Source organism: Rhipicephalus sanguineus, chromosome 10 (assembly GCF_013339695.2).
Source record: "Rhipicephalus sanguineus isolate Rsan-2018 chromosome 10, BIME_Rsan_1.4, whole genome shotgun sequence".
NCBI lineage: Eukaryota > Metazoa > Arthropoda > Arachnida > Ixodida > Ixodidae > Rhipicephalus > Rhipicephalus sanguineus.
The window spans coordinates 132,755,269-132,771,855 of record NC_051185.1 but is presented as its reverse complement, the minus strand read 5'-3'; the positions used below and the strand labels follow the sequence as shown (position 1 = coordinate 132,771,855).

Below are 16,587 nucleotides of genomic sequence, written 5' to 3'. Positions count from 1 at the left end.
CCTACATAAAATATTTCGTAGTTGGCGCTTCACTTTCCTCTCTTTTCTATCCCCCTTTTTCCCCGAATGTCCTTGGCGCCACAGCCAAGCATGCCTCAGCAATCTTTGCATTGAATTTCGTTAAACTTACTTGCGTTAGCATTGATTCAATCGCGCTTCGATGGGGGATTTAATGAGAGATCGTACACCTGCGTAGTTTGTTTACCTGACGTTTGTTGGAGTGGTATATTAACGTAAAGGCTAGCGGCTGGTTGGGCTGTGCTTGAGGGCCATTCTATAGTCGGATACAACTTGAGAAGTCAGGAGAAGCCACGCCCAGACGACCGAAGGGCGACAGCCGATCGCCTTAGCGACCAAGGAAATAGTCCCGCTCATGCACGCGCCGATGTTCTCCGAATGCGGAGCCACCGGACGCCCACTCATGACGCCAGTCCCGAGTGCGGGCCCATTCGTGCAGGCTTGTGTTCATCCGCCTTTGAGGAGAAAATGCCACTGACTTCAAAAGTCGCATCCGACTGTAGATATTGCTGATCTTCTATCTTGCTTACACGCTTCGCTGTAGGCCTCGTTGACTTTACGGTGAATTCATATGTTATGCTTCGCATCATCGTCACTTACAGAATCTGCTTGCTTCGCTCCAAAGGTCATCGAAAGACGATAGTCTTCTGCCGGCCGTACTACAGGAGTCCTCTATGTTGAATCGCCGCATGTGGGTCATAGCGTCGCATTTGCAGCACAGCCCAAAAACACTAGCATTTTCAGCGCAGCCTAAGATACACTAGAGTCTTTAGAATTACGTATCTATGTATTTTCTAGTAAAGGGACACACCATCTAACACACACGTATTGATGTTGCGCCTCATATATGCGCAACATTTGCTTTTTGATCGACAGTGTTCACAAGCATGAACCGCGCTATCAGTTCAAGATGACTGGGCGTTCAGCAAGTGGTTAAACTTTGGCCGGGTGGCTAAATAGGGTGACAGAGCGACAAACAGAAAGACAGACGGACAGACAGACAGAGCAAAATTTCTGCGTTTAAGTTCCCGTAGAAAGACTATCGTCTTTAAAACTCTCAATCTTCTTTTTGCAGATGTCTCTGAGGAGCATCAAGCCAACTCCGGCATCGCTCCAGGTAAGCTGTTTTCCAACAACGCAAGAATGTGGTATTTCTGGTAAGAAGTTTGTGGTGTCCTGACTTCTTTCTTGTGTCCGTGTTCGCACGCCCTGTCTTTTTCGAATGGTAATAAGAGTTGCGCAATGTACGAACAGTGCAAAACGCGTTTATTGTTATGACGCTGATTATTACAAGTGTCTAGGTACGCACTTGGCGTCATGTGAGCTTGGAAGGTTTGGGACGGTACACTTGCGATCGCTTAAAAAGTCACGTGACTCCCCCCCCCACCCCTCATGCTGCTCGGCGGTCAAAAGCTCGTGCTCAAGCTGAAGAGAAGTATAGCGTTGCGCTTGGCTAAACCCAGATACACTCTTAAAAAAATGGCGGCACCCTCGCTCCTTTAAAGGAGCACTGCCAAAACATTTTTGCATCTTGTTTTAAATGCGACGCATTTTTTAGCGAACCTTTGACACTTGCAACTTTTCTATCTATCTATCTATCTATCTATCTATCTATCTATCTATCTATCTATCTATCTATCTATCTATCTATCTATCTATCTATCTATCTATCTATCTATCTATCTATCTATCTATCTATCTATCTATCTAGCCGCCTACGTCTGGGTGCTCTCATGATCGCCTCTTAACTTGGTGTAGACCAGAATTGGCATGGGAGGGTAAGATGATTTAGCGCATATGAATGTCGAGTAATGCCATGAATAACGTGAAAATCATGCCGAGTACGTCGTCAAACCCTTCCCTGCAGACACGTGTGGCATGTACATGTTTACCACGGGCTGTGGTGTACGTGTATGCGCCACAGGTGATTGAGAGTTTATATCTACCCAGGAATTGGGAGAACAGACATTGGTGATTTAAATGCGGGAGCATTAAAAAATCGACATCGGCAGCATTGACCCGAAGAATGGAAAGAATTATATCTTCGGCATATCCCACGTACCGTGGGAATCGATGTCATGCGAAGCACTCGCGGGATGCTGACTGTGGCGGGATTTTTCACATTGAGCGAGACGCTACGAAATGACACTAGAGAAATGTGGAAGTGGTATACGCACCCTCATATATTCAAGAGTCGCATATGTATTATATAGCCAGTTGTTTACAGTTGCGTAACGATGCCAACAGCAACATGTGTGTTACCAGCACCAGACGCAGTAAGCTGATATGCAGTGCTCATAATATTCAATACTGGAAAGCGCGAATCCGAATAGGACAAAGAAGGAACACAGATGCACAGTACAGGTGTTACTCGCAACTAAGATTAAATCAGGAAGGTTTCTCTAGATATATATAGAGCTGAGTGGTACGCGCAGGCGCACTGCACGTACGTTACAGTCACAGTCACAGTTGTTATGCTGATACTTGCCCGTTATGACGGAGAACGCAGGCACGTTTCACGAACCGGTGTTTATGTGTAGAAGGCGTTTATGACAGTTCTTGAACAAGGTCATCATCACCGTGATCAGTGAGCACCAGCGGCTGGACCAGACTTGTTAATCGGATCCGTTCGTGATCCCGGCTATCAGGAATCTAAGTGTAGTGAAGGGCGACGTATAGTGCAGCTGGTGGAAATCCTGGATGCATCTTACGATGAAATGATCTATGATGCCTGCTGTGGTGGATGTGGCAGCGACGTCTTCTGATGCGCTGTCCACATCCAAGCCGCCTTTCACTCAGTATATATTGAATCTGTGTGGTGCTGCTTGAATGTAAATTTCAAGAAAGTTATTGTTGGCGTCTGCTATCGCTCCCCATCAAGCGATGCGTCATTTTGTGATAGCTTGCACGACTGCTTAAATCAAGTCACGGTTCGTTATCCCAATTCACAACTCATACTAATGGGGGACTTCAACTACCCGAATATTGATTGGTTGCACGCATGCCCACTTTCCAACCCATCGACAACTGAGGCCAACCTGTTTATCACCACCTGCATGGATTTTGGTTTAACACAAATTGTCACCTCAGCCACCCGTGTTACTCAAACTTCTTCTTCCCTTATAGATCTAGTACTAACGTCATCAGAAACTGTCACGTCACCCGTACTGCACATGCCTGGCCTGAGCGACCATAATATTTTGCATTTCACGTTCGATTTGTCGCATGCACCATCAGCAAAACGGTCCAAGAACATCAGAGACTACAATAAGGGTAACTATCTAGCCATTAATAATGAACTGAGCTCCTTTTTAGACATTTTCTTACCAGGTTATCTCGGGCGCTCAGTAGAAACTAATTGGAGTTTGTTCCGAAATAAAGTCTCTGAACTGATTCATCTCCATATCCCTCTTCGCCGGGTGTACTCCAATAACCAAGCTCCATGGTTTAACAGATATTTAAACCGACTTTCTAACAGGAAAAAAAGACTTTTTAGAATCGCTAAGTTTTCACCTAAACCGGCCCACTGGGCAACGTACAAGACAGCCTCTTTAGCATATTCGCGAGCGCTAAAGGCTACTAAATCCTCGTTCTTCAACGTAACCCTGCCGAACATCCTGAAGACTAACCCTAAACGTTTCTGGAGTATAATGAAACCAGTTAACACCAGTAAAGTGTCATTACGTACACCCACCGGCGATCCTGTCCCCGACCATCTTTGTTCTACTGTGCTAAACGATACATTCATTAAGTCGTTTTCATCATCTAATGATACCCAAAGTCCTGAGCTTCAATCGTACAATCATTTTGCGATGGATCCCATCACGTTTGACCCGCATGGCATCGTCACGATTATCGATAACTTGAAACTAACGTCGTCTCACGGTAGTGATGGAATTAATAGTAAATTTTTAAAGAATACCAAAGAATACAGTTCTATCATCCTGAAATGCATATTTTCACAATCGTATCATGATGGTGTACTACCTGAAGACTGGAGAACTGCTGCAATTATTCCAATACATAAAGGCGGTGATAAACATAGTCCATCTAACTATCGTCCTATATCTCTCACATGTGTACCATGCAAAATAATGGAACATATAATATTTTCTCATCTTGTTAATTTTCTTGAGGATAATAGCTTCTTCTCTTCAACTCAGCATGGCTTTCGAAAGATATTTTCGTGTGATACTCAACTAATTTCTTTTACTAACGATTTGCATTTATATTTGGACTCTGCTTCTTTAACTGACTGTATCTTCCTTGACTTTGCTAAAGCGTTTGACAAAGTGAACCATTCACTGCTCTTATATAAACTAAGTGTTCTAAAAATTGACCCTGCAGTTCTTAACTGGATTCGTGCATTTCTTTCTTCTCGTGTTCAATTTGTGTGCACTAATGATGTTAATTCTTCCACTGCACCGGTTGATTCTGGGGTTCCGCAAGGATCAGTACTTGGCCCCCTTCTATTCCTAATCTATATAAATGACTTACCTACTACTGTTACTTCCAGAATTTGTTTGTTCGCTGACGACTGTGTGATTTACCGTAAAATATCTAATGACAATGATATTCATTTTCTGCAGGCTGATCTCAATAACATTCTTCACTGGTGTCATATTTGGAAAATGGAACTAAACATTAAAAAGTGCAAGTCTATGAGGATTTCTCGCTCGAATACAACTTGTCCAACTTACTTTCTTCACAGTCACCCCCTTGAAACTGTAACATCTTACCGGTACCTCGGCGTCCACATAACTAACACGTTGTCCTGGAAATTACATACAGAACATATAACGTCCAAAGCCAATAAAACACTGGGTTACCTTCGAAGAAACTTCTTTCTTGCTCCATCGTCTCTAAAGTTACTACTATATACCACATACGTCCGTCCTCAAATGGAATACGCTTCATCTGTTTGGGACTCCGGCCAGGTAACACTATCACACATGTTGGAATCCGTTCAAAATCGTGGAGCTCGTTTCATTTTGGCTAACTACCATCGTTCAGCCAGTGTCACCCAAATGAAGGCATCTCTAAACCTCATCCCACTAGTTACCCGCCGAAAGCTCACTCGCATTTGCCTGTTTCATAAAATATTTTATCACAATCCGAAACTTCGTTCCCGATTAATCCAACCTGCTCCCTTCATTTCTCTTCGTCGTAATCACCAACAAAAAGTCTCAGTCCCCCATTGCAACACAGTAACGTATGCCCAGTCATATCTCCCAAGAACTTGTAATGAATGGAATTCCCTGCCTGCTTCAATAACAAGCATCAATGACTCCACTCAATTTAGGAATGTACTTAAAACAATGGTTACCTAATTACCCCCTTTATGTTTTGTTCATCAGTTGGTTTATATTGCTTTTTGCCTTCACCATGTAATAAAAATAAAATTACTGCTCCTCATTTGCTTTTTATGATGTCAGTTGTTAGGAGTAATCATCTTTGTACCCCAATTAGTGACTGTATTTTATGCCATTTGCTTTGTGTTCCTTGTTTTTTTTTTTTTTATTGTTGTGCATTGCCGTTCCCCTCTGAAATGTACTATGTACCCTGAGGGTAAAATAAATAATAAATAAAATATAAGGACCAAGCGTTGTTGGGTCTTGATGAATCAGTGTTGAAGTAACCAGTTATGATGAGAGGCCTGGTTCTCTCAGCATATTTATTGTAGGAAGCATTGAACCCGATTTTTGCGTAATGCACGTGGTCCACGATGCGGGCCACGTGGACGAGGGGATGGTAATTGAGCGTATTCCAGGGCTTTTAAATGCGAAGCATTTCTCAGCGAACCTCGGGCACTTTGGCCGTTTCTATCTATCTATCTATCTATCTATCTATCTATCTATCTATCTATCTATCTATCTATCTATCTATCTATCTATCTATCTATCTATCTATCTATCTATCTATCTATCTATCTATCTATCTATCTATCTATCTATCTATCTATCTATCTATCTATCTATCTATCTATCTACGTGTGGGCGCTCTCCTGGTCGTCTCCATACCTTGTAATATACCAAACTTGGCATAACAGGGGATCAGTGTATGACGAACACGATTCACTGGTCGTGACATGAATAACGCAAGATACCTGTCGCCTACGTCATGAAAGCCTTTCTCTCAGTCACGTGTGGCACATACCCGTAAACCGTAGTTAATGTTATGCGGGTATGTGCCACTGGTGATACACAGTCTCAACCAATACAGTAACCGCGAACACACAACATTGACACGCAAGGAAAATGATAATAATAATTGTTGGGGTTCCTTGTCCCAAAACCACGATATGATTATCAGTGGCGCCGTAGCGAAGGGCTCCGGAAATTTTGACCATCGGGTATTCTTTAACGTGTGCCAAGATCGCACAGAAGACGGCATCTAGCATTTTGCCTCCGCGGAAATGCGACCGCCGCGTCCGGGATAGAACCCGCGAGCTTCGGGTCAGCAGCCGAGCACCTTAACCGCTACACCACCACAACGGACGCAAGGACAGTGAGGAAGCTGAAGACAGAACACCCCTCGATGACGCTCAACTACCATCCACTCGTTCACGTGGTCCGCAACGTGCACCACGTGAATTACGCAAAAACCGAGGTGAACGTTTGCTAGAATAAATCTGCTGAGAGAACCAGGCATCCCATCATTACCGTTGACTTCAACATTGATTTATCAAGACCCAATAATGTTTGGTCCTTATACTGCGTGAAAGACGGCTTGGATGTGGAGAGGGCATCACAAGACGTCGCTGCCACATCCACCACAGCAGGGATCATAGATCATTTCATCGTAAGATGCATCCAGGATTTCCACCAGCTGCACTATACGTCGCCCTTCACTACACTTAGATTCCTGATAGCCGGGATCACGAACGTATCCGATTAACAAGTCTGGTCCAGCTGCTGGTGCTCACTGATCACGGTGATGATGACCTTGTTCAAGAACTGTCAAGAACCCCTTCTACACATACACACGGGTTTGTGAAACGTGCGTGCGCTCTCCGTCATAACGGACAAGTATAAGCATACCAACTGTAACTGTGACTGTAACGTACGTGCAGTGCGCCTGCGCGTTCCGCTCGGATGTGTACATATCTAGGGAAACTTTCCTGAATGAAGCTTAGTTGCGAGTAACGCCTGTCTTGTGCATCTCTGTTCCTTCTTTGTCGTGTTCGGATTCGTGCTATCCAGTATTGAAGAATATAAGCACTACACATCAGCTTACCACGTCTGGTGTTGGTAACGACCATGTTGCTGTTGGCATTGTTACGCAGCTCTAAACAATTGGTTATATGATACACTTGGGACTCTTCAACATATGAGTGTGCGTATACCACTTTCTATTTCTCTAGCGTCATTCCGTAACGTTTCGCTCAATGTGAAACATTACGCAACAGTCACCATCCCGCGCATACTGCGCATAACATCGATTCCCACGGTACGTGGGATCTGCCGAATTTTTTCCTTTAAAGATCGCGCATCCCTTTTTTCCCGGTATGAATGCAAAGCCTCAAGTGTTTAAAGATGCAACATGCCATTTTATATAGCACAATGCTATTGTCACGTGGTATAGTGATGGTGAGGAAGCCGGCAGTCGGGCTGTTAAAGACGAAGCTCTTTATTGGGCCCTGGGCCCAGAAAATTAACTCAAAGTACAAACAGTGCACTCTGTGCACTGATAGCGGCGACGACACTCGGCGGCCATCGGTAATCTCCTCGTCTGTGAAGTTCGTCAGCTTTTATACATACCTTATTGAACCTTCGAGTGTTATCGCTGGTGTTCGGGTTGGCTTTAGAATCAACTCGGTTACTCGTGTCCTGTGTGTAATCTTAGCAGAACAGTCTGCAACAATCGCGATGTTTCAAGCACTGCCGCGCAGCCTGCGACGAGCGGTGGTAACAAGTTTTTGTGGGTGGAGCCCAAGCACATTAAAATAAGAAAAAACAAGCGCGCGTGACAATGTTGGTACATTGGTCTAAGAGCTCTCGTGTTGGGCGTTTTTTAAATGCGAAGCATTTCTTGGCGAACTTGTGCGACTTTGAGCGTATCTATCTATCTATCTATCTATCTATCTATCTATCTATCTATCTATCTATCTATCTATCTATCTATCTATCTATCTATCTATCTATCTATCTATCTATCTATCTATCTATCTATCTATCTATTTATCTATCTATCTATCTATCTATCTATCTATCTATCTATCTATCTATCTATCTATCTATCTATCTATCTATCTATCTAGCCGCCTACGACTTTGGGCTCTCCTGGTCGCTTGGTTAATCGAATGTACACCAAAATTGGTATGGCGTTATATGACTGTATGACGAACATAAATGACAAGTCATAACATGAAAATCATGACACGCATGTCATGTACAGCATGATTTACATGCCACGCTCATGGTGCGCTGGCGGCCGTTTCGCTAGCTTGATATACACCAAACTTGGTATCTTTCGACGTGACTGTGTGACCAACATAAATGACACGAGTTAACATGAAAATCATGACACGCATGTCATGTACAGCATGACTTACGTGCCACGCTCATGGTGCGCTGTTTTAAATGCCAAGCATTTCTTAGCGAACACTGCGACTTTGAGCGTATCTATCTATCTATCTATCTATCTATCTATCTATCTATCTATCTATCTATCTATCTATCTATCTATCTATCTATCTATCTATCTATCTATCTATCTATCTATCTATCTATCTATCTATCTATCTATCTATCTATCTATCTATCTATCTATCTATATTGACGTGAACAGCGCGTGTAATACACAAGGACGAAGAAACGACGAGGACTACGAGGAAACGACGAGGACTACGACGAGGACTACGAGGAAACGACGAGAACAGCGCGTGTATTACACGCGCTGTTCACGTCAATATGGAATACCAACTAGCCCGGTCACACACCTTGCTATCTATCTAGCCGCCTACATTGTGTGCTGCCCTGGCCGTTTCGTTAATGGGATGTATACCAGAATTGCCAGTTCTCATTATACCAGTTCTCATTAATATTGTGCCAAACAAAGATAAACGAGCCCTTGAAAAATCATCTGCTTTCCTTCATTCATAGCGAGGGTCTCGTCCTGGCAGACTTAATGCCTTCAGGTAGTATGCGAGGGATTATTGGTCAGCTGCCAGCTCGTAAAAAAATTGGCCGCGTATCTGCGTGCTTCGCTGCAAATGTCGTGTAAAGACGATAGAAGAGGCGCTGTGTGAGATATGGACGCCATCTGGCAATACGTCGGGAAACATGAGTGCTGTGTTGCGTGCTGGTAGTCCCGGCGCAGCAGCAGGCGAAGACCGGCGGTGACCAACGCGACCGGGGGGGGCGCCAGCCAGCCCGAAAACGCGGTTTGGCGCGAAGCGCTGAAGCAGAGAAACGTCCGCACTCAACGAGTACTCTCCACACACTCTTTTATTTACACGTCGCCTGGGTAAAACAGGAACGCCAGAGCGGCGCCCACAACCGGCAGCCTGAAGGCCGCCCACAACGCTGCTTTTTCATTTTTTAAATATTTTTTTTCACCTTCTTGGCCTTCTCAAAACTAAAGTTTTTCAACACCAACCCATGGCATTCGTACAGTGCAATACAGAACCGAAACCGAAACACAACAATGAGCTCGTGCGAAGGGCACGGAGGAAGGCAAATTTCAGCGCAGTCGCATTTTCAGCTTTGTTGAAACAGCGCTCACTAGACGACGACGAAGTAAAAGAAGGCACACGCAGGCGCCTGTCCTGTGCCTTCTTTTACTTCGTCGTCGTCTAGTGAGCGCTGTTTCAACAAAGATGAACGCATACCAACTCGCTCAAGCTTCCATTCTTATGCATTTTCAGCGCAGCTTAAGAAACTAGGGTCCTTAAAATTACGTATGTATGCATTTTCTATTAAAGGAACACGCCACCTAATACTTACCTAGTGATGTTGCACCTCAGATATGCATGATATTTACTTTTTGATCGACAACGTTCACAAGTATGACCAGCCGCACCAGTTCAAGACGGCTGTCCCTTGGGCAAGTGGTTCAACTTTGGCCGAGTGGCTGAATCGAGGGACGTGCCGACAAACAGAAAGACAGACAGACAGAAAGACAGACCAAAATTTCTGCGTTTAAGTTCCCCAAGAAAGACTATCGTCTTTAAAAAAAAAAGATCACGTGCTACGTGACGCCAACAGGCAAAAAAAGAGTGTTCCACACTCGCCACCATGGCTGCGATTGGCGTTGACTAACATTCCTAGGTTTAAATCAACATATATACCCCAGAAAGTGGACGGGAGGATGACCGCCGCCGTATCTCAGTGGTAGAAGATCGGACGCGTTATTCGAAGGTCGCAGGTTCGGTCCCTGCCGGCGGCAAGTCATCTATTCGTCCACTTTAATTTCTTCACATTTATATTCTGAATGCTACAGATAACACCCCCTGTACTTTCCTTGGCGTTATTGTCTGTTAGTTCTCATTAAAATTGTGTCAAACAAAGATAAACGAGCCCTTGAAAAATCATCTGCTTTCCTTCATTCATAGCGAGGGTCTCGTCCTGGCAGACTTAATGCCTTCAGGTAGTATGCGAGGGATTATTGGTCAGCTGCCAGCTCGTAAAAAAAAAAGATCACGTGCTACGTGACGCCAACAGGCAAAAAAAGTGTTCCACACTCGCCACCATGAATGCGATTGGCGCTGACTAACACTCCTAGGTTTAAATCAACATATATACCCCAGAAAGTGGACGGGAGGATGACCGCCGCCGTAGCTCAGTGGTAGAGCATCGGACGCGTTATTCGAAGGTCGCAGGTTCGGTCCCTGCCGGCGGCAAGTCATCTTTTGATCCACTTTAATTTCTTCACATTTATATTCTGAGTGCTACAGATAACACCCCCTGTACTTTCCTGGGCGTTATTGTCTGTTAGTTCTCATTAATATTGTGTCAAACAAAGATAAACGAGCCCTTGAAAAATCATCTGCTTTCCTTCATTCATAGCGAGGGTCTCATCCTGGCAGACTTAATGCCTTCAGGTAGTATGCGAGGGATTATTGGTCAGCTGCCAGCTCGTAAAAAAAAAAAGATCACGTGCTACGTGAAGCCAACAGGCAAAAAAAGAGTGTTCCACACTCGCCACCATGGCTGCGATTGGCGTTGACTAACATTCCTAGATTTAAATCAACATATATACCCCAGAAAGTGGACGGGAGGATGACCGCCGCCGTAGCTCAGTGGTAGAGCATCGGACGCGTTATTCGAAGGTCGCAGCTTCGGTCCCTGCCGGCGGCAAGTAATCTTTTCGTCCACTTTAATTTCTTCACATTTATATTCTGAATGCTACAGATAACACCCCCTGTACTTTCCTTGGCGTTATCGAAGACGAACTTGGCGATTTATGCAGTCCTTTGCTGGCTGCTTCGCATTACATCGATTCTCACTGTGCGTGGGATCTACCGAATTTTTCTGTCTTCAGCTTCCTCACTTTCCTTACGTCCACCGCGGTGGTGTAGCGGTTAAGGTGCTCGGCTGCTGACCCGAAGGTCGCGGGTTCGATCCGGGTCGCGGCGGTCGCATTTCGATGGAGGCAAAATGCTAGATGCCCGTGTACTGTGCGATCTCGGTACACAATAAAGAATACCCGATAGTCAGAATTTCCGGAGCCCTTCGCTACGGCGTCTCTCATAATCGTATCGTGGTTTTGGGACATAAAACCCCAACAATTATTATTATTATCACTTTCCTTGCGTTCAATTGTGTGTTCGTCGTTACTGTGTTGGTTGAGAATCTGTATCAGCTGTGGCACATACCCGAATAACATTAACTCTGTTATACGGGTATGGGCCATGTGTGACTGAGAGAAAGGGTTTCATAACGTACGCGACAGGTATTTTGCGTTACTCATATCATGACCAGTGAATCGTGTTCGTCATACACTGATCCCCTGCTATGCTAATTTTGGTATATTACAAGTTGTGGAGACGACCAGGAGAGCGCCCAGACGTAGGCGGCTAGATAGATAGATAGATAGATAGAAACAGCCAAAGTACCTGAGGTTCGCTAAGAAACGCTTCGCATTTAGAATTAGGATCCCAACAGGAATCGAACCCGAGGAATCAGGTATTCTACCACAGAGCCATGCCAGGTCTATAAACTGGTTTGTAAAAACAGCCCATGAAGGCGTAATGTCGGTGCAACGTCAATTGTGGTTGTGGGGCTGGCTGTCTAATTTTACAAGACAGCAAAAAACACAAACATACATAGGAGTACATATCTACTACATATGTACTCCTACGATGCAGGCGTCACATCAGATTTACCTCTGTGGTTCCAGTGTTGTGTCCGATTTTATAGCAGTCTAATAAACTTTACATTTGTATTCCTATGGTTCAGCAACCTATATTGAAGCATTGCTCGACTCCAGATGCAAGGAATAAAAGTTAGGATCCCAGCAGGAATCGAACCTAAGCATTCTGCGTTTCAGTCAGCTCTACTACCACATAGCCACGGCAGGTCTGGAAACCGGTTTGCGACAACAGCCTATGCCGGCGCAATGTCACTGCAACGTCAATTGTGGTTGTTGTGCTGGCTATCTAATTTTACAAGGAGGAATACATGAAGAAAATTTCCGTATGACATTCACATGATTGCAACATAAGGTGCACTTAGTTTTGTTAATACTGGCGTATGTACTCTAACGTGAGGGCTCACGTTACGTGGCACCATAATTTACCCTTTAAACGCCAGTGTTGTCGACGCGCCTGGTAAGCCCATATGCACACGGCTACTACAATTACAAAAACACGTCAATCCACTTCGTAACGCTCGGCTCACAGCAATAAAATACTGCATAGAAGTACTCGCTCACAGCTTCGCATGAAACCGATTCCCAGAATGCGTGGTATCTGCCGCATTTTTTTGCAATAGGTAGCTGACGACCCACTTATCACGGCTCAAAAGCTTGTTTGCTCGAGGGGGCGACTGTTAATTATTTGGAGACGGTTTTGTAGCGCTCAATCACAGTTTCAGTTTCAGAGATCGCCGAGTGAGGCGGGAGCCAGAGAGATTTTCCTGTAAACATAGCTGTCCATGCGTGCACATGAGCACCGAGTTGACAACTCTTTTCAACGATGGCTTCCTGGGTGCTGCTATAATCCCCTCTGAGGTGTTGTAAATTTGCGTGACCACCAAACATGCACTCCCGAGGCGAGAACATCAGCCTTTTTACTCCCGTGGAAAATGTCTTTGCACTCCCTCTTCCCGTTGAAAAGGCCTGCTAGGAGAGAGCGCTCGCAGGGAACCTGGCAGCCTACACAAACTCGTGACGCAGGGGGCGGTTGGTTGTTTACACGAAAACCAAAAGCGCGTTTAGCGTGCAGTGGCACGACACGCGCTTTAAGATTGATTTTAAGTATGTTCTTGGCTACACTATCTGTTGATATTTCGTAAATGATGCGTGTGTGTCCACACAAATCTATCCCACAGCGAAACAATACCGGCGCAGCATAGCATCGTTTCGATAGATAGATGTTCAACAATATATAAGATGGAGCAGTGAGAGCGCCACAGCCGTGAAGTAGGCGGTAGCTGCTGCCATTCGGAGGGATTCAGCGATACTGAAAAAGAACTATATAAAGACATAGTTCATCCCTCCGTCATAGGAATCGGTAAACGAGAAACTGAAACATGTCCTCGCAGAAGTAGCCAAATATTTATTATACATTGGTATACGAGAGCTTGCACAATGTCTATTGGTGTTTGGCAGCTATAGCACCGCTTGATGTGGACACACCCACGTTGACGCCTGGTGGCACATCTCCATCCTGACGACGACTAGTGTCCACGAACATCGTTAAACCTTTGTGGTATAGCTGTAGTAGTTAGCATACACCTCGACACAGCATATGGTGAATCCTGCGCAATGATGGCTTCGACATGCTCATAATAAACACTAACTCGACATGCACTCTTTCAAAGCGTCGTCATTCGAAGAGAGAAACGGCAAGGTGTGCGCTTCGTAGTAGTCGGTGCCAGTGCACTCGAAGCAGTAGGCGGCGGAGAAACACCTCTAGTTCATGCTCAAGAAAGTAAAGTGGACGAAAAGATAACTTGCCGCCTGCAGGGCGGCAAGTTATCTTTTCGTCCATTTTACTTTCTTGACATTTATATCCCAATTATTACAAATAACATCTGCTATACTTTCCTTAGGATAATTGTCTGTTTGTTCTCAACTATATTGTGTCTCACAAAGAAAAACGAGCGCTTAAAAGGCATCTTCTTTCCTTCATTCATAGCAAGGTTCTCGCTCTGGCGGACTTGATAATTTCAGGTAGTATGCGAGGGATTATTGGTCACCTGCCAGCTCGTAAAATAAAGCATCACGTGGTGCGGTATGCCAAAAGTCAGACAAAGAGTGTTCCACACTCGCCGCCATGGCTGCGATCGGAGCTGACTAACACTCCTAGGTTTCAATCCACATAATACCCTATGAAGTGGACGGGGGGAATGACCGCCACCGTAGCTCAGTGGTAGAGCATCGGACGCGTTATTCGAAGGTCGCAGCTTCGGTCCCTGCTGGAGGCAAGCTATATGTTCGTCCACTTTACTTTCTTCACATTTATATCCCAATTATTACAAATAACATCTCCTATAGTTTCCTTTCGCATTGTTGTCTGTTAATTCTCATTAATATTGTGTCTCACAAAGAAAAATGAGCCCTTAAAAGCCATCTTCTTTCCCTCAAGCATAGGAGGAGACTCACAAAGGCGTCGCAACTCAGAGAAGGCATGTTCTTGTTGTTCCTGCCAGAGCATGGTACGCCTTCTTTGGTAAGCCGTGTCAATGGTTCAGCGATCTTTGAGAAGTTCTGAACGAAGCGTCTGTAGTAGGCACAGAGTCACAGGAATCGTCTCATGGCATTTTTGTCTCGTGGCTTCGGAAAGCTTTCGACTGCTGTGGTCTTTGCGGATCTGGGCAGGCAACTCAACAATAACAATGTGCCTGGGGAACCGAAGCTTTCGAAATCCGAAGTGACATTTTTGCCGTCAGTGCTGCCGTGCGAATAGCATTCAGTACTGTTCTGAATCGCTGCACGTGCAGCTTGGAGGTGCAGGAAAAGCCATTACATCATCAAGATAAGCTAGGCAATACTGTCACTTGAGTCCGGTGAGGCCAGTCTCCATCATCCTCTGGAATGTAGCGGAAGCAGAGCACAAACCTAAAAGGAGTACTTTGAACTCATATAGACCGTTGGATGTAACAACTTCTCACGATCTCGTTCGGTCACTTCGATTGACCACTATCCGCTCTTTAAGTTCAATGATGAAAAGGAGTAAGCATGGCATAACTTATGGAAGGTATCGTCGATTCGTGCACGTGCATACACATCACGATTCTTGACAAGGCTCAGTTTCTACAGTCAATACAAAACCGCAGGGTGTTGTCCTTCTTTTCCAACAGCACTACCAGTGATGCCGACGGACTATTGGATGCCTGTATCACGTCGTACTTGAGGATTGTTTGTACTTGTTTCTTTATGCCTTCCCTTTATCTAATGCCTATGGACGCTGATTCACAGGTCTAATATTCGACTAAGATGTGCTGGTTTGCGACGAGAGCACGTCCGACTTTCGACGAAGTGGAGAAGCACTCCGCGCATTTTTTATCAGCTTCACAATCTGCTATTACCGTGGTGATGAGCTCTCCATCGATGTGCATTGATTGAAAGACAATGTCTACTGTCGCAGAAGCTGGCGGTGCTTTATCATGAGTAAAAACATGGGGAACTTGCACATATTCATGCAGGAATACTATGGCTGTTCCTTTCGCCACGTGCTGCACTTCATCGCCAAAGGTGGTTAATAGCACATCCACACATCCATCACGGAGGTTCACTAGGTCTCTTGCTACGCATGTTCCCTTTTTTAGCAGCAGTCTGATGTTTCCACTTGCTAGTCCATCAAAATCACGGAAAACTTCACTTTTCACGAGAACCGTCACACTGCAACGTGGCGGTACGATCACACCTTCGCAGAGGTGAAACGATTGGTTGCTCCGTATGACATATGGCGACAGCATTCTCTGTAGAAAAGGAAACTTTAGATTCGTGCAAGTCGATGTTGGCGCTGTTTCATTGAAAGAAGTCCATGCCTAGAATCAGCTGACGGGAACATTCGGGGAGAACAATAAAGCCGCCGGCCTACATGAATCACCTTATCCCTATTCCCTATTCTTGCGGTGCAGAATTGCACGGGGCTGGCTCAGTGGCCTCCGGCGGTACGTTTCTGAGGTCTGGTCAATGCAGTCAGCACCTTTAGAAACTTTTTACCACTTTTTTCGAGCACGCTACTGACCACTGAGTAGTTAGCACCAGGGTAAGTAGCGCAATAGCATCGAGGTCAACTATGGTGGCTAGCAGTTCGGAGTAAACGTCACCATTACTGCACTTGTCCGTCGTCGCGTCACTGCCGCCGTTCGGTTGGGTTAGCGATGGAGGGTCTTGAGTTTTCCGAGTCTCAGTGGTCTTGCCTCCACGGGTCACTGATTCTAGTTTTCCCGTCGT

General features: G+C 45.1%; 1 protein-coding gene across 1 annotated transcript in view; it reads left to right on the top strand.

The window, feature by feature from the left end:
* LOC119406748 (uncharacterized) overlaps positions 1 to 16,313 on the top strand; it is a 273,147-nt gene extending 256,834 nt beyond the window's left edge. Inside the window, exons 2-3 of the mRNA XM_037673480.2 lie at positions 1,094 to 1,135; positions 16,269 to 16,313. Of these exons, the coding sequence (XP_037529408.2) occupies positions 1,094 to 1,135; positions 16,269 to 16,313 (87 nt within the window). The remainder of the gene's footprint in view (positions 1 to 1,093; positions 1,136 to 16,268) is intronic.
* Positions 16,314 to 16,587: the final 274 nt, after the last annotated feature.